General features: G+C 39.8%; 1 protein-coding gene across 1 annotated transcript; it reads left to right on the forward strand.

The window, feature by feature from the left end:
* The first annotated feature begins 15045 nt into the window (after positions 1–15045).
* Positions 15046–16231, forward strand: LOC107149450 (non-histone chromosomal protein HMG-17). Its single transcript, XM_015494224.2, has one exon. It carries the CDS (start codon positions 15141–15143, stop codon positions 15411–15413), a length of 273 nt encoding a protein of 90 aa, XP_015349710.1. The 5' UTR covers positions 15046–15140; the 3' UTR covers positions 15414–16231.
* Positions 16232–27692: the final 11461 nt, after the last annotated feature.

The following is a 27692-nucleotide window of genomic DNA, read 5'->3' on the forward strand; positions in this document are numbered from 1 at the left end:
AAAAAAAAAAAAAAAAAAAAGAAAAGATGCTAAAGATCTAACGGTAGAATGCCCAGTACCCCCCCCCAAAAAAAAATCCCTTCTTCCCCTTCTTCTGTTAGTAAAGTAAAATGGTTTGATATGATAGCCTGAGCTATAACAGCACCACTTTGATTGTGCGTGATGCAGAGAATAGACCCCTGGGCCTCATGTGAGCACTGTGCTGCTGAGCTGCCTTCTCAACTTTGCAAAATTTTTTGAAAAGAGAAAGAGTTGTCTTTGGTAGATTACAGAATAGAGAACAATGAATAAAATTGCCCATCACTTTCTCTTAAATGTAATTGCTGTTTTCTTTTAAACAAAGAGAAAGAAAGAGATGGGAGGAATATAAGAAATAAAGAATGGAATTGATGTAAGGAAAGAGGAAAGAATGGTAAGAGTCACCATGAGGATGGAGGTGTATAGACTGGATTTGAACAAGCAACTTGAAAACAATCAAGTAAGGCCATGGAGTCTTGGGTTATGGTGAAACCATGGTGTTGAAGATGGAATACATCTTCAGTCAGATGGCTCTTGGTTCCTTAGCAGTACATGTTTCTAGGCCCAATGACTTGAGTTCTCTGACCTCAGTATCCACATCTACAAAAGGAAGGAAACCATGCCTACCTTGCAGAATTTTTGTAGAGATAAGAGACCAGGTATGTGAGCAATTGTTCCACAGTGGGCCATGGAGGTCTGAATCATCACCTGCCTCTCAGGCTAGTAAGCCCAAGGTTTCACTAACTAAAATAAGTCAAGTAATCAATGAAAAGACCAAAGATGCCAGGTCGGCAATGGTTCATGGTTCTATGGTTCATGGTTCCATGGCACATCTAAAACATTGCCATTTATCCATAAGACTGTACCTAATTGCCCATTCACTTACTGCAAGGATACCAAGGAAAAATTTAGCAAAGGTGATGAGCAAGTTCACAATGTCTCTGCACACTAAAATGGATTAGGATGTTGTGCCCAAAAAGTGGCCTATATCACTTCAGATATTTTGGACTAAAATTCTTATATCAAAACACTCACCAGCTGGGCGCAGTTGTGCATGCCTGTAATCCCAGATGTTTGGGAGGCTGAGGCAGGAGGATCACAAATTCAAGGCCAGGCTCAGCAATTTAGCAAGGTTCTAGCAACTTAGCAAGACCCTGTCTCAAAAAGTAAAAAGTGCTGGGGACATGGCTCAGTGGTTAAACACCCCTGGGTTCAGTCCCTGGTACCGAAAAAAATATATATGTATATGTATATAAATATATATTATGTATACATATATATTTATATATAATATAAATGTTTTATATTACATATATTTAATAATGTATTATGTGTATTGTATATTCACATATAATATAAATATTTTATATTCATATATTATATAAATATTTTGTATATATTATATAAATATTTTATTTATATATATATATATACTTCTATGTAAATGTATGTAAAATGTATGTATATATTCACCACCAAAAGATATTTAGCTAAAAAAACTTTTTCCATAATGAAGTCAGTTGCCCTTCAGCTTGTAAAACATCAACTCCACCCTGAAATGCTTGCCTCCTGCCAATGTATTCATTTACTATATAATGTGGGTTTTGAGCTGGGAATAAGGATGAGTGCCACATTCCAACATATTCAGGACCAAAGGTTATGACTTTCTGAGGGATGTCTGGGTGCTTCCTATTATTTGATTCTTCTGTAACTATGCCTCAGTTGATGCTAAGTGTCAAATGTAAAAGTGAGAATTTCAGGGTCTAGGGATATAGTTCAGTGGTACAGTTGTTGCCTATGCACAAAGGTCCTGGTTTCCATCTCTAGCATTGGGGTAGGGGAGAGGACTCACTAAGAACACCATATGATGTTTTGTTTTGTTTGGCAATGCTGAGACGGAGCCCAGGAATGCTGAACTACATCCCAAGTCTTTTCATTTTTTTTATTTTGAGACAGAGTCTCACTGAGTTGGTGAGGCTGGCCTCAAACATGATCTTCCTGCCCCAGCCTCCCGAGTAGCTAGGATTATAAGAGCTACTGACCCTCTTTCAGAAAAAAAAAAAATTTTTAAAGGGTTCAGGATATACATCAGAGGCAGAATGTTCCTTGGTTCAATCTATGGTACTACAAATAATAATAATAATAATAATAATAATAATAATAATAATAAATGGAGATAATTTAAAAATAAATTGTATTATAATTATTACTAATACAGAAATGAAAAGTAATGCACAGTTTCTGTAGTTTAAAATACAGATAAACCAACAAACAAAAATTAAATTTCCTTTTACTTTTAAAACATTTTTTTAAATTAAATTTCCCACTTTTCTACTACCCATGGTTAACTAATGCTAGTGTTTTAATATATTTTGGAATATATTTAATATATTTGGAATATATTTTTCAATCTTTCCATAGGTCTCATTTATTCTTTCTCACGGGTAAGTTTTTTTTTTTTCTGAATACAAGAATGCAGAACCAATGCTTTTTTCATATAACAATATATCATAAAATTTTCCTACTAGCCTCTACTGCATCATTCAAAATACCTATGTATTATCCCATCATATGGACATGTAATTTGTTTAACAATCCTTCATATTTGACACTGCAATGCTATTTATTTATTATATTTAAGAGGCAGAATCTTATTCTGCTCAGACTGGAGTGCAGAGCTTATTCACAGATGAGATCCCACTATGGATCAGCATGTGAGTCTTGATTACTCCATTTCTCACCTGGGTAAGTTCGACCCTCCTTAGGCAACCTGGTGGTCCCCCACTAGCAGGAGGTCACCATATTTATGCTAAACACTGCAGACACACGATCTTTATAGCACACTAGAGCCCCAAGTCCTATGCTCAAACAATCCTCCTGCCTCAGCGTCCCAAGTAGCAGGGATTACAGGTGGGCATTACCACAACTGGCTAAATTCCTATTTTTTTTTTTTTAGTAACAAAATCTGATTTCGTAAAATAAAATATATCAGTGACTGTCTGAGAACCTTGTGCTTTAGTAGTTCCAGACCTAAACCTGCTGAGCAAATAGACTAAATGCAACCAAGAAAGCCCAGGTCTCAAGTTCAAAAACCCCTTTGAACTCTGGCAATTCCATTCATGTGCCTCAGAAGACCTGCACCTGTGCAGCCACCTCCCCAGCTCTACTGGAATTCCCAAGGTGGGATGCCATACAGTGGCTCAGGCAGCTGTGCTTCTCTGGAATCCTGTGGGAGCGTTCATCCTGAGGTTCAAGCAATGTCATGTTTGCAAAGTCTGAGTCAGAACCTCGCCACCCACTGAATGAAAAGCACTTTTGCTCCAGCTTTGTTTCAAGATTTGCCACAAAAAGAAAAGGAGTGTGGTGGAGAGAAGAGAAACCACGGAACTTGGGGCATCTTTTCATTTCCAGCTGGGTGGCAGATGCTCCATCCCTTTGGGCTTCTGGGTTTCTCAGCACCAACTCCCATCAGACTTTAGAGCTGCTTTGACTCTCACGCAATCCTAGACATCCAAGGCTGTGCCCCAGGTGGTTTTGTCCTAAAGGAAGTATCCCTTGAACAGAATCAATAAACCAGGAAGCAACTGTGAAAGGAAGTCACAGGCCTGGTGGGGGTAGAAAGTAGTTCTCAGAATGCTGGCTTCTCCCGGTGTTGATTTTTCTGTATAAACAATGCAAGGCATACAGGCTGGCAGCAAAGATTCATTTCAAGGAAGGGGGGAAAAAAGGTGTACCTGCGCTTGCGTGTATATATATTATTTTTGTATGTATATAGGCATATTGATATATTAATATTTTGCAAACAAGAGGCCTGAAACAATAGATAATGCTTTATGGTAGAGGAAGAGAGTGAAAGAGACCTATGAACATAGATAGAAAGGGCAGCTGAGGCTCAGTGGTAGAGTGCTTGCCCAGCACATGGAAGGCCTGGGTTCAATACCCTAGTACTGAGGGAAAAACAAAACAAAACATGAGAGGGCACAGGACACTTATTAAAAGGGACGAAAAAGACTTGGAGAACTCTCTGCTAAACTGAGATTATCTCACTTCTTTTGAGTGTTTGCAATAGATGTGTTTTGTTTTTTTTTCCCCTCCAGGCAAATTAATTACCAGAAAAATATCCTGCCTCCCAGCTCCTTGTGTACTGCCAGACGGTACCTATCAAAAAGATAAGATCTTTCAATGAATTAAAGAAGGTGAAAGGCCAATCCCTCCTAGTCATCTCCCTACGATTTACATCAGTATAATTATATCTTCTATTGCTGGGGGAAATTGAGGATACCTACAGGGAAATGCTACTGATATATAGAAAGTTTCTTTTCTTCTTTTTTTGGGGGGGATAATTTTTTTATTGGTGAATATTATTTATACCGAATGGTGGGTTTCATGGTGGCATACTCATATATACATAAAAACATAATTTGATCAATTTGGAAGCCTCTTTTTAAATTACTGCAGAATACAGGGTTGCAACTCTATTTCTGGACTCATCACATGTATGTGCTTGGGGAGGCCAGAGGGAGTTTATAAACATGGAGATATTTTTTTCTTCCTGAACAAAAACCTCAAGATAGAATTGGATTCATGCTAAAGAGAAAAGGAAACCAGAGGCTTAATATTAATTCTGATGAGTCCTTAATTGTAATGTGCATGTGTGTGCTTGCACATGCCGAGAGGGGTGTGTGTCTTTAAGCCCACAAATCCTTCTGTATGTTTTATTTCCTTGCACAAGATGGCTTACCAAACAGATGGTGCCCTTGCAGTTGTTCTTTTTTTCTTCTTCTTCTTCTTTTTGCAGTTGTTCTTTAAATCACATTTAATTTGAGCTTTCAATGAGCATTACTATCCTTCTGAGGTTTCACTTCTTTGATCATGTTCATATTTACATTTTGTGTACCCTAGTATACTAATTGTATATGCTTATTATATACATATATGTACTTACACACAAATATGTGGTTATGTACCACACAAACTCATGTATATATACATATAATGACATAATTTTATTTAGCCAAGGGCATGTCTATGTTCTTCACCTTTCATCAAAGGATGAGCCAAACTTTAATTATTACCTGTTCTTCCCTGTTTAAACATTAGTCTCATGTGATGTATTAATTTGAAAATAGGCTCATGCTGCTTACTGCCAGGGATAAATTGGGAACTAAAAAAAAAAAAAAACTGTAAATGCAATTAATACGAACTCAGGTGCCCCTCTTCTCTCACAAATGGTCCGATTTTATCACTTAGGAATGAGACTTAGAATGTGATTTCATAGCCCATTTAATTCAGTTAGTGTCAGGGATGATCTGATGTGATTTGTAACTGCCTATTCTAATTTAAATTACCAATTTAAACATTGATATATCTTATTATTCAGATTTTCTCCACAGTATTTTGAGGACTCTTCATGGACCTTTAAAAATATTCAGAAAATCTGGGCCTCAGACTTGGGAACTTCCTCAATAGCATGTTCCAAATCTATCTTGGTAATAAATGTATCATTATGATACTCTGACTTTTGCTCTCCCATCTTTTACCACCAAATATCAGTTGATGTGTGTGTTCTTTAGATTGGAGATTACAAACTTTATAGGAGTAATGGAAAAGCATATCAACCTGGAAACTATGGGCTCAGTGTGATGAAACTTTAGAAACCTTTAGAAGTGGCCAGGCATGATGGTACATGCCTGTAATCCCAATGACTTGGGAGACTGAGCCAAGAGAATTCAAGTTCAAGGCCAATATCAGCAGTTTAGCAAGATCCTAATCAATTTAGCAAGACCCTGTCTCAAAATAAAAATTAAAAGGGCTGGGGATAGGGCTCCGTGGTTAAGCACCCCTGAGTTAAATCCCCACTATTACCTTATTTATAGGAGAGGAAACTGCTGCCCTAAAATGTTACATAATACCCCAATTTCAAAGGTTATGATAATTTGATCATAACTCAAGTCTCCTGAATGTCAGACCAGCTTCCCAATACATTTCTTCTGAAATATTTTACAAATAGAGCTCCCTCTGGAAGGTTATCTAGGATACCCAACGTTCTCACAGAGAATCCAGTGTCTCTTTAGGAATATATATGATGGCAGTCTGGCATCTGACAATGTATCTCCATCCCCCAAATTCATGGTACACTATATTGATATTCCTCCCACTAAAAGATGGAGTTCATGTTGCATCCCTTAAATCTGGACTCCCGTCTCCTACAGAAGTGATGCTACATGACTTCTGACACTAATCTTAAATGGTGACTCAGCTTCCCACTTGTCGTATATTTGTTTGTTTGATTTTTTGTTTGTTTGAGGGGCGGGGTTGTTTGTTCCTTTTGATTTTTGTGGTATTAGAGATTAAACTCAGGAGCACTCTATCACTGAACTACATCCCCAGCTCTTTTTATTTTTTCTTTTGAGTCAGTGTCAGTAAGTTGCTTAGAGCCTTTCTAAGTTGCTGAGGCCAACTTTGAACTCATGATACTCCTGTCTCAGCCTCCCAAGGTGCTGGAATTACGGGTATATGCCAAGGTGCCCAGCTGCACATCTTTTTTACTGTATATTGTCCCCCCAGCAGGTATTCTCTAATATGGACTTCTGCCTCAGATTTATATTTAAAATCAGAAATTTCCCTGAGTACCTAGACAGCAGAGGTGTCTCAATTAACTATTTTACTGCTTACTGAAGGAACAAGAAAGGCACACCAACAATGTTGGTTCTTCAGAAATCTTCATCTTGGGAGATTTTTCCTCGACCAATACTTCCACCTACTTATAAGATAATTTTGGATCTTGAATTAATCACAGTTATTAACGGTTTATATTTTATATTCTGCAAGTCTCCCAAGGAGACCTGCTGAGATTTCACACAACTCATTCCTTCATGTGTATGTGTGGGGCTAGAGATCAAGCCCTAGTCCTCCCATGCTCAACATGATCTCCACCCCTGAGCTACACCCCCGACCCCAAATCATTCTTTTTTTCTAAGTGTTGAATAAAATAGAATCAGAAATAGAACCACTGGTACAATATTCTTTTATTTCAGTAACAACATTTCTAACAATACCATTGTTCACCTCAACTTCACTCTATGTCAATCAAAATCATATTGTGGTAGACGTTTGCAATTCTGAAATCCTTCTTGATTTATTTTACTCACTCATTCATTTTTTTTCTTTTATTCATAAACATTTATGAAACACATGTGCCAGGCAGTGCACTAAGCACTAGAAACATAGAAATAAATAGAGCAGAGTATCTGGTATCAAGAAATTTGTCATCTATTGGTGCAGAGAAGATATGTCAACAAATAATTGCAGTACACAAATTTTAATATTTTAAGTAAAAATAATAAGTTCTATTATCATAGGACAATCTATGATAATAGAATTATTATCATAGAATTATGATACTAGTCTTATACTAGAGTTATCCTATGCTAATAGAATTATTATTATAGATTATTCTATTATCATAGAATTATCATTCTAACTATCATAAAAATTAGTCTACCTTTAAAACACCATACAGAATATATGAAGCCATGGGCTCTTTCCCCAGCACTGCAAAAGCAACAAAAAAGGCAATACATGCACACACACACACACACACACACACAAAAGACAAGCAAAATGGGGACTCTTTGTAACACCAGATAAACATCTAGAATGAATAAAGAACTACAAACCAACCACTCAAGAAAAAGAAAAGTGACTCAATTTAAAAGTTAAAAATGGGACTGGCAATATAGTTTAGTAGTGAGCACCTGCCAATCATGCCCTAAGACCCTGGATTGATTCCCAGCATCTCAAAATAAAAAGTAAAAAATAAAATTTAAGTAGTTAAATACATGAACAGACACTTGATGAAAGAGAAAATATAAGAGGTTGATTTAAAAAAAAAAAAGTTGCTTGACCAAATCTAAGCCTAAAAAACACTGCTGGAGGTATCACAATATCTGACTTCAAATTATACCACACAGCTATAGTAACAAAACCTGCATGGTACTCGTGTAAAAACAGACATGTAGACCAAGGATACAGAATAGAAGACAGACAAATTCACACATCTACAGTCATCTGATCCTTGACAAATATGCCAAAAACATACATTGGAGAAAAGGCAGTCTCATTAACAAATGGTCCTGGGGAAACTGGTTCTCCATATGTAGAAGAATGAAACTAGACCCTTATTTCTCACCCTGCACAAAAATCAACTCAAAATAGATCAAACACCTAGGTATTAGACCAGAAACGAGGCAACTCTATCAACACTCACTCCAGCATACAGGCACAAAAAATAGCTTTCTCAATAAAGCTTAGGAAATAATTCCAGGAGTTAATAAATGGGACAGCATCAAATTATAAAGCAAAAGAAACAATTAGGAATGTGAAGAAAGAACTACAGGAGACAATCTTTGCTAGCCACTCTTCTGACAAAGAATTAATATCTAGAATGTATAAAGAACTCAAAAAATTAACACCAAAAAAACTCAATTAATAAATGGGCAAATGAATGAAATAGACACTTCTCAAAAGAAGAAATACAAATATAAAAAAAAATGTTCAACATGATTAGCAATTAGGGAAATGTAAATTAAAACTACACTAAGATTTAATTTTATGCCAGTCAAAATGACAGTCATCAAAATCCAAACAACAATCATAAATGCCAGTTAGGCTGTCGAGAAAAAGAAACACTTTTTCATTGTTGGTGGGACTGTAAATTTGTACAACCACTTTGGACATCAGTATGGAGATTCCTTAAAAGACTAGACATTGAACCACCATATGACTCAGCTATGCCACACTCAGTATTTATACTACAGAATTAAAGTCATCACAATACAGTGATACAGGCATACTCACGTTTATAGCAGCACAATTTACAACAGCCAAATTTTGGTGTCCGTTATAACCTAGATGCCCATCAATGGATGAATGGATCAAGAAAATATTAGATAGACACACATACACGTATATGCACAGTGAGGTTTTATTCAGCCATAAAGAAAAATAAAATGAAATTATGTCATTTATAGAAAAATGGATAGAACTGGAGACCATTATGTTAAGCAAAATAAACCAAAGTCAGAAGTTCAAGAGTTGTTATGTTTTCTCTCATATGTGGAAGCTAGAGGAGAAAGGGAAAAGAAAGGTTGGGGTGCGGAGCACAGAAATCTCATAAAAACTAAAGGGAGATCAATAGAGGAAAGGGACCAAGAGAGGGAAGAGGGGAGGGAAAGGGGAAATGTTAGGGATTAATATTGGCCAAATTACATTGTTATATTGTGTGCATGTATGAATATGTAACAACAAATCCCATCATTATGTACAACTATGACTGTAACTACAAAAGTTACTTGGCCTCAGAGAAATGCAAATGAGGGCAAATTACTTTTTTAATAGTAGCAGCAGCAGCAATAGTAAATTCAGATTGGCAATAGATAGGTAGGATGCACATGGAATTCAATTTCAACTTAGTAGGAAAACAAATAATTTTATATATCACTGGTGGGAGTATAATGTGGTCCATCCATTTCCAAAGGCAAATCAGCAGCATCAAGAACATTTTGTTTTGTTTTGTTTGTTTTTGTTTTGTTTTAATTTTTGGTTTTTGGGGGAGTGGGGGCATGTACCAGGGATTGAATTCAGGGGCACTCTACCAGTGAGCCACATCCCTACCCTATTTGTCTTTTATTAGAGACAGGGTCTCATTGAGTTGCTTAATGCCTCGCTAAATTGCTGAGGATGGCTTTGACCTTGCGATCCTCCTGCATCTGCCTCCTAAGCCGCTGGGATTACAGGTGTGAGCCACCGCGTCTGACCATCAAGAACATTTTTAATATGTTCTCTCTAGACTCCATTTTTCTGCACATTTCTTTAGAAACTGAACAAAAGAACATGGCCAACTGGCACTGTAATTCACATCTGTACTGTCAGTTCCCCAGGAGGCTGAGGTAGGAGGATTGCAAGTTCGAGGTCACTTGGGCTACTTAGTAAGAACTTGTCACAAAATAAAATGAAAAACAAAGGGCCTGGAGGTCTAGCTCAAAGGTATAGCGATTGCCTAGCATGCATGAGACCCTGGGTTTGATCCCTAGCACCAGAAAAAAAACAAAAACAGGGACATGGCCAATGAATGCAGCTTAATGTTAGCAGAGAACTAGAAAAAGCTAAAGTGCCATAGATATAGAAGTAATTACTTAAGTTATGACATAGCTGCACCTTCTGTGCAGCAGTTTAGAATAAAATAGAACCTTAATTAAATGACATAAGACTCTTCAACACATTATACAGTTGTAAAAAAATGGCAAGTTGCAAAAATGATAGGTGCACACAAAACTATGCAAACAGAATATTTTTACTTGAAAACATTGTTTTTGCCAGACTCATGCCTATAACCCCAGAAACTCAAGAGGCTGAGGCAGGAGGATTACAAGTTTGAAGACAGTCTCAGCAGCTTAGCAAAACCCTCAACAACTTAGAGAGATCCAGGGTCAAAAATAAAAGGAACTAGAGATGTAAGTGGTAAATGGCCCCTAGGTTTAATCCCCAAAACAAAAATAAAAAATAAAAAGACTTTTCTATAGGGTTATGTATATGTAAGTACATGTAAAGGCTTAGAAGAGTCCACACAAACCCCATGGTAAGGGAGCATCTGAGTTGAGAGTTGCAGTGGAGAGTTGTAGTTGAGAGTCCCATCTGAGTTGAGAGTTGTTTTGTTTGAATTATTTTATAGAGAATGTTTTCATATTTACTGTTATTACTTTAAGTAATTTTTTATGATTTCATACGATTTTTAAAACAGTTGCCTTAGAGAACAAGTGCCCAAACAGGGATACATATATGAGGTTCTATGTGGCCCAAAGAAAGGTGAGATAATCCAATCCCTAAAGTTTCCCATTCTTTAAATACACCTTATTCTTTTTCTTCCAGAAATAAAAATTCTATATCTCAAGTTCATAACATAGATACCCGGAGACTCAGTCTGAAAAAAAAAACTCCTCTGGTTTCTGACAGCTTTAGAATGCGGGCTGACCTGAAGAAGTTAGAACAAAACGAAGGAGGCACTCATGGCAATGTGTTAATCCCCCCAGCAGCTGTCTGAGGTGTGAGCATTAGGAGCTTCATCTAGGCAGGGAAAAGGAGGAAAGGAGAAATTTGTGCCTTGCCCAGAATTGCTCAATGATCAGAAACAGGGCAGAGTTTTAAATCCAAGAGACCAACTAGGGTTGATTCTGCGTGGAAATCAAGAGTCAGAAGACAAGGTTTATAGGCATCTCCTATTCTCTCTCCTTCCCAGCGCAACCCTGTCCCCCCACACACACCATTTTATTTTGTTCTCCAAGTACTGGGGATTGAATCCAGGTTCTTGAACATGCTAGGATTGAACCTAGGTGCTCCACAACTGGGCTACATCTCCAGCATGTTTTCGTTTGTTTGTTTATGTGTGTGTGTGTGTGGGTGTGTGTGTGTGTGTTTTCTTTTTCTTCAAAATTGTTCTTTTTTGATATACATGATAGTAGAGTCTATTTTTGACATAATATACATACATGGGGTATAACTCATTCTTTTTGGGAGGTGGAATACCGGGAATTGAACTCAGGGCCACTGGGCCACTGAGCCACATCCCCAGCCTTATTTTGCATTTTACTTAGAGACAAAGTCTCACTGGGTTGCTTAGCGCCTCGCTGTTGCTGAGACTGGTTTTGAACTTATGATCCTCCTGCCTCAGTCCCCAGAGCCACTGGGATTACAGGGGTGTGCCACCTGGCCCGGCTTAGAATATAACTTATTCTAGTTAAAATCTCATTCTTGTGGTTGTACATGATAGGGAGCTTCACTGGTTGTGTATTCGTATATGAACATAGAAAAGTTACGTCCATTTCTTTCTTTCTTTTTTTTTTGGCAGGGATTACTAGGGATTGAGCTCAGTGGCACTCAACCACTGAACCTCATCCCCAACCCTATTTTGTATTTTATTTAGAGACAGGGTCTCGCTGAGTTGCTAAGTGCCTTGCCAATGCTAAGTCTGGCTTTGAACTTGTGATATTGTCTCATCCTCCTCAGCTGTTTGGGATTACAGGCATGCACCACTACATGCAGCACATCCATATCTTTATATATATATATATATATTTTTGATACAGGATCTTACTAAAATTGCCTGAGCTGGCCTTGCATTTGCAATCCTCCTGCTCAGCCTCTTGAGTAGCAGGAATCACAAGTGTGCACCACCACACCTGGCTACAGGCATCTCTGTCTCAAGAAATCCAAGGAGTCATGACTGACCTCCATCCAGTACGCTCCCTTCCATGGCAATGGGGCTCATGCCTACAGGACAACTGGGACATTTCAGTCTTTCCCCACTACAAAGCCACAGCCAAAGTCAGGTCTCCAGGAGCACTCTGAGCCTGATTCTCTGTGCCTGCTCTTCTGCACTTTAGACGTGAGCTCAGTGTGAATTACTGCATTGGAGGGTATCCTTTGCATAGCAATTTAGCCATTTTTATCTCAAGCTGGAAGAGAATTCAGTGATTTGAATAAATCTGGCATAAAATAAAAAAGTCCATTTTATTCCCCAGCTAGCTTCACAAGTAAAAAGTACCCAGAAATGATTGTGAATGCAATATGTAAATTCACAAATAAAGCCAAAGCTCTTGGCACCCTTATTTATTCCCAACAGGTGAATCAGGAGTGCACACTGGCAAGATGTGATGCTGAGTAACTTGGCTTTTTTTTTTTTCCCTTCCCTGATTTAACTGAGACCTGTAATGTTATTTGATGCAGTTTTCTGTATTTAATTAATTTAACATTCCAGATTTTTAATTTGCATTTAATTTAACATTTCGGGTTTTTAATTTACCAGATATTGTTTATCAAATATTCATTTCAGAGACTTTCACCGTATATACAGTGCATACCCCTCTTTAATTAGTGTGTGGTAAATTAATTCTTCTATCCTTGCTCCTTCATCAGATACTGGATTAAGGAAGTTGTGCTGGTTCAACACTGCACATAAACTCATTTATTAAACCAAGATGGTAAATTTCCTTGTGTATTTGCATTGCTAGTCTGCCTGCTTTCATGCTTAACCTGAAAAAAAAAAAGATTGTAGCTAAACCCAGAAATCTTTGATGACTTAAAACTGACTGCTCGGTTTGACAATGCAAGTGTTAACATTTTATATGTTATCCAGTATTAGATTCAATTCTGCTCTTGTCTCAACCTTGGGTACGTAATTTGGATGGCTCCCTTCCTGTTCTTCTTCTGTCTCTCTTTGCCCATATTATCACCCTCTTCCTCCTGGGGGCATTTGTCAAAATGAGATTACTCTGGTCAGAGCTGCCTGTCAAGTTTTCTCTAAGATTCAAATCACAAACTCACCTTTTTATCCCTAAATGTTATAACTTTCTTTCCTCTTACCTCCTTCCTACCCCAAAGCAAATAATAACCTGTCCCCTAATTGATACTGTGTTTGAATTCTGTTGGCAGGAACCAGTGTGGGAGCAGGAGCCTTTATGAGCTATTTGGGAACACATTACTTTCAACTCTGCACCCTAAACACAGCTGAGCACAATGCCTTGTACAAATAGCAAAAGAGGAAATGTGTTTTACTCTTCTGGAAAGATGGTTGGCTGGTTGGCTAGGTATCCATTGTGTGCCTAGCACCAAGGTAGTTTTTTTTTTTTTAAACTTTCCTCATTTTTTTATTGATGCATTATAGTTGTATGTAACAGTGGGATTTGTTGTTACAAATTCATACATGCACACACACAATTGAACAATATATAAGGGGCTAGAGATATAACTTAGTTGGTAGAATGCTTTCCTTGCATTCACAAGGTCCTGGATCCCCCCCCAAAAGAGAGAGAGAGAGAGAGAGAGAGAGAGAGAGAGAGAGAGAGAGAGAAACACAACTGAACAATATGTATAACAATTTTGCCAATATCATCTTATCCTCTTCCAGCACTTCCCTCCTCCCTCCTCTGGTCTCTTTCCTCTATTCTATTGATCTCCCTTTGATTTTCATGAGATCCCCACCCCCACCTTTCTTTTCCTTTTACCTCTCCAAGCTTCCACATATGAAAGAAAACATAACCCTTAACCTCCTGAGTTGGGCTTATTTTGATTAACATAATATTCTCAAGGTCTATCCATTTTCACCAAGGTAGTTCTTTAAATTGTGTTTTCCCTTGGGGCTGGGGATGTGGCTCAAGTGGTAGCGTGCTCGCCTGGCATGCGTGCGGCCTGGGTTCGATCCTCAGCACCACATACAAACAAAAGATGTTGTGTCCGCCGAAAACTAAAAAAATAAATATTAAAATTCTCTCTAAAAAAAAAAATTAAAAAAAATGAATTGTGTTTTCCCACTTAAGTATTTTTCATAATGAGAAATTTTCCTCACTTAATGGGTGAGGACACTGAGGCTCAGAGAGTTAAGTGGGAATTTACTCATGCTCTCACAGTTAGCAAGGAGTTAAGCTCAAATTGTCTGAACCCCAATCTGTCTGATCCCATTGTAATGATCACACATGGGCAAGACAGGCTATGTAACTAGTGGAACCCAGTGAAAAGTTCAATTCATGTCTCTTGTTTGAAAACTATTAATCATTTCAAGATAGGGACAGCAGAACATTAAACCTAACATGAGGTCCTTCTAAGCACAGCGTGTAGGATTTCACAGGTCCCACACTCAGGAAGTCAGCCCTGTACCTGGGGCTGACTTAGTCACTACTCATATAGCCATAGTCATTACTCAATTCCAGATCCTGCTTATCACTCCAGGCTGTTGCTACACTCAGAAAAATTGTGACAACCTATGTGTCAGAGGCAGAAACAGACCAGCTTCACCCTATCTAGAGGTCAGAAATTTGAATCTTGTTTAGATGCTTATAGAAAATTAGATGGGCCTTCTAAAATTGACAGAGATGGCCAGGTGCAGTGGCACACATGCTCATAATCCCAACTTAAGAAGCTGAGGCAGGAGGTTCAGAAGTTCAAGAGCAGCCTCAGCAATTAGAAGTTCAAGAGCAGGAAGAAGAGGCGAGAACGACCCCCGGACCGACCAAAGCCGCGCGCCGCTGCATCCCCGCGTCCAGCGCCTGCGTCCGGCTGCCGTCGCCACCATGCCCAAGAGAAAGGCTGAAGGGGATGCTAAAGGAGATAAAGCCAAGGTGAAAGACGAACCACAGAGAAGATCTGCAAGGTTGTCTGCCAAACCTGCTCCTCCAAAGCCAGAGCCCAAGCCTAAAAAGGCCCCTGCAAAGAAGGGAGAGAAGGTACCCAAAGGGAAAAAGGGAAAAGCTGACACTGGCAAGGATGGGAATAACCCTGCAGAAAATGGAGATGCCAAAACAGACCAGGCACAGAAAGCTGAAGGTGCTGGAGATGCCAAGTGAAGTGTGTGCGTTTTTGATAACTGTGTACTTCTGGTGACTGTACAGTTTGAAATACTATTTTTTATCAAGTTTTATAAAAATGCAGAATTTTGTTTTACTTTTTTTTTTTAAGCTATGTTGTTAGCACACAGAACACTTCATTGTTGTTTTGCGGGGGAAGGAGCATATGTCACTAGTAGAATGTCTCTAAAACTGGATTGCTGTGGGGGAAGACACCTTTCCCTTCTAGTTTTGAGAGACTTCCTCTTTGTTCCCAAGAGGAAGGGATTCCCTGATGTTGGCACACATAGCCACCTTGGCACAAATGCCTTATGGTATGGAAAAACTCAAACTCATCTGTATGTCCTCCTGTCCCTCTCTGCCATCGGCATAGACTTAATTCCCCTAAACTCAGACCTATTGGGACCTGATTCCCAACGATTGGTTTTACCAGTGTGTGGGGCAATCTGGACTTTCCAGTGACGTCATTGAGAATAGTGTCCCTCAGAAGAGCAGCAGTTCCTTTTCTAGATTGTGGATCTTCAGATTAATAATTTTTGCCATTTTCCTTTCATTTCCTGAAAGTCAGGGTCGGCTTGTGAAAAGTTGTTAAACAACATGCTAAATGTGAAATGTCAACCCTCACTCTAAACTTTCCCTATTCAGAGCATCAAATGAAGACTTCATTGGGTTTTATAGTGGCTTTCTGATTTTGGTAGTCCATTCAAGAAGGGAGTTTGAAAGTTGTTGTATACTGTTAACGATTGTCTGCCCATGTCCTGCCTGAAATACCATGATTGTTTATGAAAAGTATCTTTAATAAAGCTGGATACAGTTTGGCTTGGAAAAAAAAAAAAAGAAGTTCAAGAGCAGCCTCAGCAATTTAGCAAGACCCTCTCTCAAAATTAAAAAAAAAAAAATAGGACTTGGGGTGTAGCTCAGTGATAAAGCACCCCTGGGTCCAATCCCTAGTACCAAAAGATAATAAAATAAAAATAGGCTGAGTGTGCTTTGTGGGCAAAGAATATCTCAAAATACGATTCTATTCCATTGTCCCATGTATGTCTAGAAGTGACGGGAGGGACAGGAAATAGCTTGCTTTGCTCTGTAATAACTCACTAGCCAAATAAAACACACTCCTAAGAATCAGTATCCTGCCCTTGCTCTGCAGATTAAACAGAGTAAGCACTCAGGTACATGAGGAAGAACCAGATCCCGGATGGAAACAGTAAGGAGAAACGTGGCCACAGTCCAGCAGATGAGCCCAAGAGCTAGAGCTGAGAGTAGTGCCCAGAAAGAATTCTCCTCTTTGAGCCCCCATGAGCCAATATCACTAAGCAGTGTGGAATTCAACTCTTTCAACAGTCACCAGCTAAATGACTGTTCCTCTCTACCCCCAAAGCCATGTCACTTAAGCTACCGTTCTTTCCACAGGAAAGATAACTTGTTGAAGTGTTTTTAAAGATATATTTAAGGTATCAATCTCAGAGGTGGTGTCACTTATAAAATATCACAAAAACAGAGACAAGGAAGTCTTTGGAATCTTGTGGTCCATCACAAAGCAATATTGTCTCGCAGGCTTGGTGTCTGAGAAGGAGTGGCAAGGCCAATACAGAACAAAACCAACATGAAAAGTCATGAAAGATGAAGGCATGCACCAAGTTACAGGCATATACCTACTCTTTGGCTATGGAAAGCCTATTTCTTCCCCTAAGGGCAAGACTTATGTCTGTCTTGTTCCTTAAAGAATACCCTGGGTCTAATGCAGAAGGAGAGAAGGGAAGGAAGATGTTCCAAGGGAAAAGATAAACCCTAAGTTTAAAAGATACAACTACAGTCTTTGTTCCTTAGTCATTTTTTCTCATTTCAAAAATGGGTGATGGCCTTTGCATGAGCCCTTTGCTGAGTTATACATGAATGTGTTACACCATATTTAACTTCATCTGTCAGGAACTTTGGTGCCAGGGCATCACCTGAAGTCCAGAACTGAAGTGTGGGGCTGGGGTGAAGCTCAGTGACAGTGTGCGGGTATGTCATGTGTGAGGCCCTGGGTTCGAGCCCAGCCCTGAGGTTGGGGGTAGGGTGGCTTTAAGAAAAATTGAAATATAAGCATTGAACACTGGCTTTTTTTCCTTCATTATCTACTGTGTACTTCTGGCCATCTGAACGGCTATTGTGTTCCTGGGGTGCCCAGCCCAACAACAGTTCCCAAAGGGTCATCAGGAGATGCTGCTCCTCATTTGCTCTGATGCCCTCTTTTAAACAACAAACTTTTCATTTGGGATTAATTTTAAATTTGCAGGAACTTGGCAAAGATAGTACAGAGTCCCCATATACTGTTTCTCTGATGCTAACCTCTTACATAACCACGGCATTTATGAAAACTAAAAAATGAATGCTGGTACGCTACTATTAACTAAGCTCCAGACTTTATTCAACTTTTGCCAGCTTTTCTGATACTGTCCTTAAAAAAAAAAAAAAAAAAGTTAATGGCATTTTTGTATAGTTTTTTCTTTTACCGAAAAATTGAGCAAGTATTGCAAAGCCCCACGTGCCCACCGCTCCACCCTTCGTACACAGTTCCCCCTGCTATGAACAGCTTACATTTGTATGGTAAATTTGTTAAAACAATGAGCTGATATTGAAACATTATTATTAACTGAAGTTCATAGTTTGAATTGAGGTCTACTCTCTGTATTGTACAGGTCTGTGGGATTTGACAGATATCTGAAGATATTTGTCCACCATCACAGTATCATATAGAATAATTTCACTAAAGATCCCCTGTGCTCCACCTCTGTACCTCTCTCCACTCTTCTCCAGAACCCCTGGGAACCACTGATCATTTTATGGTCTTTTAGTGTTACCTTTTCTGAAAGCTCATATAGCTGGAATCATACAATACACAGCTTTTGCCAACTAGCATTTTTCACTCAGCATAATGCATCTAAGCTTCTTCCATGTCTTCTCAAATGGCTTGACTAATGTCCTTTTTCTGTTTGAGGATCCAAACCAGGCTACCACATTGCACTTGGTATAAAGGCATTTTTAATACCTCCTCTTCTGTGGTCAGTAATCTTTTCAAAGCAAGAAATTCACTGTAATGTTCTTTGGATCTATTTCTTTAACAAATAGGAGCCGAGTTCTTATTGTAGGTTGTGCATTGTCTTAAGCAAGGAATAGAAATTTGAATATGATATATAAAAGATCCTTAGCCAAGCAGGGTGGCACACACCTATAATCCCAGTGGCTTGGGAGGCTGAGGCAGGAGGTTCTCAAGTTCAAATCCAACCTCAGCAAAAGCAAGGCACTAAGCAACTCAGTGTGACCCTGTCTCTAAATAAAATACAAAATAAGGCTAGGGATGTAGCTCAGTGGTCGAGTTCCCCTGAGTTCAATTCCCTGTACCCCTCCCCCACCAAAAGATCCTTGCTCCCACACAGATTATAAAACTGTTCTTAAAATTACTGTTAATGGCTGCATATTGTTCCATTATTCCGTTATTCCCCTGCTGTTAACATCTTGCACTCATAAAAATTTGTTAAAAAACAATAAACCAATATTGAAACATTAGTCGTAACTGAAGTTCATAGTTTGTATTAAGGTCTACTCTTTGTGTTGTATAGTCCTGTGGGTTTTGACAGATGTTTGAAGACACTTGTCCATCATCAAAGTATCATAGAATAATTTCCCTAAAGATGCCTTGTGCTGCACTTGTCTCCTCCCTCCTCTCTCCTCCAGAACCCCTGGAGGAGGGTAAGTAGCCTGGCCCAGGTCATGCACCAGTAACTGGCAAACCTGGGACACTTCTCACTGATGCTGCATGAGTAATTCTGAAGATTAAATGAAACAACTTTATTAAGGATCTACTGCACAGAAGGCAGCCACATGATAAATTCTATGCTGCCTTTTACTTTGCTCTGGTTGGAAAGTTGTTACCTTCCTGGTCCTGGATTCTTTGGAACCGATTTTCTCCAAATGTTCCTGTTCTAAATAACATTGTAGCAAATACTTATCTTTGGCCATCATTATTATGTCCTTAAGAGAAAGTGTCGAAAATGAAAAATGAAGGCACTTTTTTTGAGCTCTTCAGTGTGTCATGCCATATTCCTGATCAGAAAGGATATAGCTAATGCCAATCTCTCCAGCAGTGAAAGTCCCTACCTTGCCTTTACGGTGACTGCTATCTTCCCTTTTGCATGTTCCCCCCACTCTCCTGGTTGTGCTCAGTTTCTTTGCCCTCCTCCCATGCAAGCAATCTTCGCAGCCAGCTCCCAGCTGCCAGCAGGCCTCTCGGCTGTAGATTGACTCATTCAATCTACCTCCCACCAAAACTCCTTTCTCCCTCTGGTGCCATGCTCTCATGTCGCACCTCTGAGCACTCCATTCCCTCAGGGCCCTGCACTTAACTTCTTTAAGCCCAGGTTTCTCACTGCAAAATTGACACACTCTAATAATGATAGCCAACCTTTATGTAGGGTTTGCATGCACCCAGGTGACCAAGCCATATTTCCATGACCCCAGGAGACGATGCTAGGCTGTGAACAGTATATAAAATGAGAGCATTTTTTTTTTTGTATGAATTTGTCTTAGGACCCACTGTCTTTAGTTCTTGGACATTTCACTTTGTTTTTGTGAGTACAAATTTAAAAATCCCTCACTGGGAAAAAAAATTATTGTCCTTATCCTAATCAACACAAGGATATATACTGGAATTAATATTAAGCAGCTTTCTGTCAATATGATGAAACATCTGAAGCAATCAGTTAACTAACAAAAATAAAAGGTTTAGCCAGACATGGTGGTGCATGCCTGTAATTCCTGGGACTTGGGAGGCTGAGGCAGGAGGATCACAAGTTCAAGGCCAGCCTCAGAAAATTAGTGAGGCCCGAAATAATTTAGTGAGACCCTGTCTCAAAAAAAAAAAAAAAAAAAAAAAAAAAAAAAAGATGGATGTGACTCAGTGGTTAAGTGCCCCTGGATTCAGTCCCCAGTACCAAAAGATTAAAAAAAAAAAAAAGAAAAAGTTTATTTTTGGTTCACAGTTTTGGAAGTTTCAGCTCAGGTTTCAGTGGCCCCATGGCTCTAGGCTGCCCAAAAGGCAGCACTATCAGAGGAACTCCTGTGGATCAGCCATGTATACATCATCAGCCAGGAAGCAGGGGAGGAGAGAGAGCCTAGGGTTCCATGTCCCTTCTAGGTCACACCCCTGAAGACCAAAGGACCTCCCACAAGGCCCCATCTCCTAAAGTTTTCTCCACCACCCACTGGACTAGCCCAGGGGCAAAAACTTTAATATGTGGACCTGGGGGGGGGGACACTTATTCAAACCACAACATGTGGTCTTTGGAAGTAGACAAATGAAAGTTTAAAAATCAGTCCAACTATTAAGTAATTATGTGACCTTGAAGAAGTGATATAACAATCTCTTAGAGCCCAGATGGCTCATCTCTATGCTTGGGGCAATAAGAATCACTAATCCTTAGGTAGAGTTCACCACGTGCCAGACCTTGCTACAAGCACACTAAATTGTTTGATTCTCGAGTTATCATCATCCCAATTTAGCGAAAGCGTACGAAGGCAAAGACGGGTAAGTGGCCTGCCCCAGGTCATGTGTCAGTAACTAGCAAATTTGAGATTCAAACCTAGTGGTGCCAGAGTCTAAATTCTTAACCCCCATACCGTATGTCTTCTCACTGATACTGCATGAGATAACTCTGAGAATTAAATGCAACAACCTTATTAATGCATGCACATAATAAATAGCATGCTTGGGGCTGGGGATGTGGCTCAAGCGGTAGCGCGCTTGCCTGGCATGCGCGCAGCGCTGGGTTCGGTCCTCAGCACCACATACAAATGAAGATGTTGTGTCCGCCAAAAACTAAAAAAAATAAATATTTTTTAACACTTTTTTAGTTATAGGTGGACACAATATCTCCATTTTATTTTTATGTGGTGCTGAGGATGGAACCCGGTGCCCAGCGCATGCCAGGCGAGTGCGCTACCGCTTGAGCCACATCTCCAGCCCCTAAAAAAACAAATATTTTTTTTTTTTAAATTTCTCTCTCTCTCTCTCTCTCTCTCTCTCTTTAAATAAATAAATAAATAAATAAATAAATAAATAGCATGCTACCTTTTATTTTACCCTCCTGGGAAGATTGTTATTTTCCTGGTCCTGGATACTCAAATCTCAGTCAAACAGGTATGATACAACCATCCCATTCTGCCTGCAGATCAGACAGCACAGCACACACAGCCTCTTGGCTTCATAAAGGAAGGCATGAATGGAAAGAGATGAGTTTTTGGAGTGTGTGTGTGTGTGTGTGTGTGTTTTACAACACTGAGGATTGACCCCACCGGCCCTCTACCACTCAGCTACATCTGCAGCCCACTTTACTTTTTATTTTGCTACAGGGTCTAGTTAAATTGCCCCGGCTGGCTTTAACACAAAATCCTCCTGCCTTGGTCTCCCAAGTCACTGGGATTACAGGTGTGTGCCACTGTACCTGAGTCCTGGGATGAGGCTGTTCTGATAGTGGAAGTGAAGTGATAAGGACCTTGAGTATCCATGGGGAGGCAGTGTACTGTAGGGTAAAGAATAGCGGCTTTGGTGTTCTGCAGGATATGACGCGGTGGTAGAAGCCTACCCTGGTGGTTGGTAGAAGCCTACCCTAGCATGCCTTCCTAGCGTGCATGCAGCCCTGGGTTGGATTCCCCAGCACCCTAAAAGTTTCACCAAAACCTGGATGAGATGATCCTCACAATTCTCAACCAGCTCTTGCTCAGATATCACATTCCCCAAGCAATCTAGGTCCCCAAAAGAATGTCCTGGTATAGTGAACACAAATATTCCTGGCCTCAGATCTTCATTATAAAGATATAGAATCAGACTTATGAATTAGAAGCCATCGATATCCAGAAGACAGAAAAATCCCTTACTTTCTTTCCACCACTAGATTCTATCATTGGGGAAATTTTGGAGATGGCATACTGAATCTCTGGCTGGCTGAGCACCTACTATGGGCTGGCATAGTGAAGAATTCAACACTGAAAATGACTCAGTCCTGCAGAAACATCTTAAAATCTTTATACAGATTATAAAGCAAATACATGAAGAGCTAAAATAAGGCACAAGTTGGACAAAATACTATCTCATTATCACCTTGAAAAAACCCCCAAGGCCAAATCTAAGCCTCCTAGTTCTATTCAACTTACGGAGGTGATAATGAGGAGAAAATGTTCTTGCCCATTAAAAGAGATCTTAATGTGGGAACCAGGACTAGCTGCTAAATGGTGACATTTTACCTTTAGAGATGCACAGACAGTACATTTACCTCTTATGACATATACTTTAGAGAACTACTTCCACAAAAGGGGGAGAAAACGAAAATGTAAACATAGGGGAACAGAAAGGTAATTTATTTATAAAGAAAGGGTAAGAGGGGCTGGTGGCCAAGGCCATCTGCCCTCACAGTGACACAGGAGTAAATCAGGCACAACTCAGTGGCTCCCAAACCAAGCTGGTGCTATTGTGGCTGATGACACTGAGGGCCTTAGTGCCAGTCCCCCTGTCCCCCAGGCTTGTCTCACACACCCTGGCTGCTTCTGCCCCTAATCACCTGCCCCACCTTAGCCTGGATTCAAACACAGCCTCTGCTGAACCTCTTCCCCCTTGGGCTAGAGCACAACTCTCCCTCCTCCACATGCCCACGCACATGCTGTCCCCAGAGCCTTGATGGCATTCCTCACGCTTCTTTACATGTGGCTTTGAGGCAGCAAAAAGAAAATCCAATTCAGAAAAGCTGGGTAGGCATCTGCATCACGCCACCAAGTACCTGGTAGAAAAACAGGAAAGTCATATTCCCCATCTCAAGAGGTGGAGGAGGGCTTGCCTCCACTTCACAGGTGATGTGAGGGTTAATGAGGTAGTTTAGGACAATGGTCAGCCAGCCAGGGAGCTCAGCATGTGAGGGCATCAGGAACCTGCAGCAAAGGAAAAGAAGGTGCGATTTATCAAAGATGGCTTTGAAGGAAATAACCTAGTTTTTTGTTGTTAATGTCTCTCTCTCTCTCTCTCTCTCTCTCTCTCTCTCTCTCTCTAAGATCTAGTTTTTAGTGCTGAGTGTGGTGGTGCACGCCTGTAATCTCAGTGGTTCAGGAGACTGAGACAAGAGGATCTCAAGTTCAAAGTCAGCCTTAGCAACTTAGAGAGACCCTGTCTCGAAATAAAAAATATAAAGGACTGGGGATGTGGCCCAATGGTTAACCACCCCTGTGTTCAATCCATGGTAGAAGAAAGAAAGAAGGTAGGAAACAAAGAACAAAAGAGACGGAGGGAGGGAGGGAAGAAGGAAGAAAGGGAAGAAAACAAGTTTGAGGCTGACCAGGACAACTTAGTGAGATCCTGTACCCCCCCCCCAAAAAAAAATGGGCTGGGAATGTAGCTCAGTGGTAGAACACTCTTGGGTTCAATCCCCAGTGTCTGAAATAAAACGAAATAAAATAAAATAAAGGTAGCCCAATGGTAGAGGACTCTAGAGTTCCATCCCCAGTACTATAAGAAAAAAAGAAAGAAGAATCAAGAATGAGGACTGAAAATAAAAAGGTATAAAAAGCAAAATCTATGGGGCTGGAATTGTGGCTCAGTGATAGAGCGCTTGCCTGGAATGTGTGAGGCACTGGGTTTGATTCTCAGCACCACATATAAATAAAAAATAAAGGTTCATCAACAACTAAAATGAATAAAATATATAAAATTTTTTAAAAAAAGCAAAATCTAGGTGAAACAGTCATAGAGCTCTTGAATGAAACAGACGGGCAGGGTTCTGCTGTCAGTGCAGTGAAGTTTACTAAAATATATTGAGTTTAACACTTGAGAATTTGGGTTTAATCCCCAGTACTGGGGGGAAAAAATCATTTGGCATGATTTTTAAAGCTACTTCTAAGAGAACAAACACCACAGAAGGAGTCATTTCACTTTTTGGCATAGGAGGGGTACTCAGGGGCACTCAAACACATCCCCAGCCCTATTTTATATTTTATTTAGAGACAGGGTCTCACTGAGTTGCTTAGCACCTTTCGGTTGCTAAGGTTGGTTTTGAATTTACGGATCATTTTGCCTCAACCTCCTGAGCCTCTGGGATTACAGGCATGCCCCAATCTTTAATCTCTTCTACATAAGAATGGAAGAGGCAACCAGGAGCTGTGGTGTTCCACACCTGTAATCCCAGAGGCTTTGCTCCAGGAGGCTAAAACAGGAGGGTTTAAAGTTCAAAGCCACCCTCAGCAATTTAGTGAGGGCCTAAGCAACTCAGTGAGACCCTGGCTCTAAATAAAATATTAAAAATGGCTGGTGATGTGGTTCAGTGGTAAGCGCCTGTGGGTTCAATCCCTGGTACAAAAAAAAAAAGTAGGCCAACTTGAACTTCTAAACTTCATGAAATAGAACTTTCTAATTGGGGACTTTTATTTTATAGTGGATGAGAATGTGTTCTCCAGGAGGAACATTTTGCTGTATTCACTGGAAATGCCACATAAATGCACTCTACTTGTGACCTCCTGTATTTCTTTGGAGGCTCAGTGTTGCCTGATAGAGGAAATAGGGTGTGGTGAATTGTGACGCTTTAAGGGTAATTGAATTATAAAGCCATTACCCCTCAGAACCTCAAATGTGGTACACATGGCTCCACACATTTCTGAGTTCTGCAATTAAAATAGAAACCTCAGCAGATATTTAATGTCCTTTGTCCTAGGAAAAAGAAGACACATATTATAAAATATATGAGTTACTGGGAAAGCTAAATGAAGACAGTTAATTACAGTTCTCTCACAAGTTTGATACATGATGACATCCCAAGCACAGGGAATACTTGTTCTTTTCTTTCTGGAGACTGACCCTTGTCATTGAGAGGGAAGAGGTCAGCCCAAAGACAGGATAATTCAGTAAAATATCACTGTCCTCTCAAGATTCTCAACCAGAATGTTTCCCAAACTTGCCAGATAAGAATTATCTGAGCAGTTGTTACAGGTCAGATTTCCAGACAGATTTCCTAGGTGTAGCAATTTTAACAAGCATCCCAGATGATTCTTATCACCGTCATGAAACCAAGGCTCAGCAGCCTCAGGATCAAGACATTGGAATAATTGCAGCAGTCACAGAGCAATGTGCTTTAACCTATATGCAGCTGGGAAGCCACTGGGATTTGTGACTTAAAAATTTCATCTTCAACCCAAGATGCTCAACATATCAATGAATGTGCATTCCTTATTATCACCCATGATGGTTTTCTTCTTCATGTCTTGGGGGAATGCCATATGCCCAGAGTTTCTGGCAGCAGAAAACTAAAATATTAACAGAATAAATTACTTAGCATTAGACATGTGCAGCAGAACTATTCTTCAGTATTTGGAATATTAACAAATTTTGGACCTGGCCAAGGATCATTAATAACATTGTCCTCTGAGCATATTATTTGAAAAAAAAAAAAAAAAAAACCTTCAGAATTTGCTTTCAACTGTCCCAGTATTAGCATCTTCATCATCCACAAAGAAAGCAGGGCATTGTTTTGCCAGCTCTTCTAAGTGCATTCTCCGTGATACCTACAGCTGGGGATAGTTCACCTTGGGAACAGCGCCAGAACCCATGGCTGCCGCCGCCCCTTGGCTGCCAGTGTTCAGTGCCAGTCCAGCATGGCCCCAGACAGCAGAGGACTTGAGCGGGACAGAGGAGGGTCTGCCTGCAGGGAAAGAAAGAGGCTCACTTCCCTCTCTTCAGCTCAGGAGAGCCACCCAGACCAGCTCAAGCCCGTCACACATATGAACGGTGGGAAGAATCTCAGACTCATGATAAAATATAAACCTGTAAGAAAGTTTAATTATTTTAAAAATATCTTTATTCTTAATTGTTGAGAAGTAATACATTTATATATTTTTTAAATAAAAGATATAAGGTGGAAAATCTTGCTTCTACTTTTCTTCAATCTGATAAATCCCCTTCTTCCTGCCCAAATTACCACTATATTAGTTTTTTATATATCCTTCCAGAATTTTGGCAAAAACAAGCAAAGAAAGCCTAAGACTTGCAAAAAAAAAAAAAAAAATGTCCTTGAGAAGGGCGTGGCAGCACATACCTATAAAACCAGCAACTCAGGAGGCTGAGGTAGGAGGATCTCAAATTCAAGGCCAAATTCTTGCTAAATTGCTGAATTTAGCAAGAATCTGTCTCAAAATAAAATTACAAAAGGACTGGGGATGAAGCTCAGTAGTAGAGTGCTTGCCTATCCTGCTTTCAATCCCCAATACTGCCAAAAAAAAAAAAGGTCACATTGGGAGAAGAGAGAGGCACTAGTCAAGGGAAGGCTTAGGAGGAAGAGAGGAGGGCAGGCACAGAAATGCTTACCTTCCTATTGCAAAAACCATACTGTTTCCTAAGTAGGGGATTTCCTCCAGACTGATTTTATTTTATTTTATTTTATTTTTTAAAGAGAGAGAGAGAATTTTTTAATATTTATTTCCTTTAGTTTTCAGTGGACATAACATCTTTGTTTGTATGTGGTGCTGAGGATCGAACCCGGGCCGCACGCATGCCAGGCGGGCGCGCTACTGCTTGAGCCACATCCCCAGCCCTCCAGACTGATTTTATGAAAGGAAAACTTTTAATTCAGTGTCTTGGATCATGAAAATATTTAAAGGTACATCCTTTTATTTTACTTTATTATTTATTTTTTCAATGCTGGGGATAGAACCCAGGGCTTCCCATACCCTATGCGAGTACTCTACCTCTGAGCCATACTCCCAGGGCTCCTTGTCTTGTTACCAAACTTTAAACTGCTGAGCTGTATTGTAGGGATTTGTAATGTCCCCTTTCTAGTCTTACCCACTCAGGAGTCACAATGGAATTTTCACCTTCTGCTATGACTTTATTAATACATCAATAAGTGTATCTCAAAGTTACTTAAACTTCAAAATTTAAAATGCTGCAAATATTTCTAAAAACTTGTGATAACTTTAACTTAATTCCTCCTTTGCAATCCTATTGGTGTTCAGTGACCTGGGATGTTGGCAAAATTCAGGCAGAATTAAATGAGCATCCTCAAACACTCATGATAAGAACATAAATTGTTTCCACAGTTTTTCTTTTCCTTTTTTTCTTTTGTACCACTGAGACACACCCCCAGCTCCCCTCCCGATTTTGTGAGGGAGGGTCTCCTTAAATTGCTTAGGGCCTCACTAAATTACTAAGGCTGGCTTTGACCATAGAATCCTCCTGAGTCACTGGGTTTACAAGTATGAGACACCCTC

This window comes from Marmota marmota, unplaced genomic scaffold (genome assembly GCF_001458135.2).
Source record: "Marmota marmota marmota unplaced genomic scaffold, marMar, whole genome shotgun sequence".
NCBI classification, from domain to species: Eukaryota; Metazoa; Chordata; class Mammalia; order Rodentia; family Sciuridae; genus Marmota; species Marmota marmota.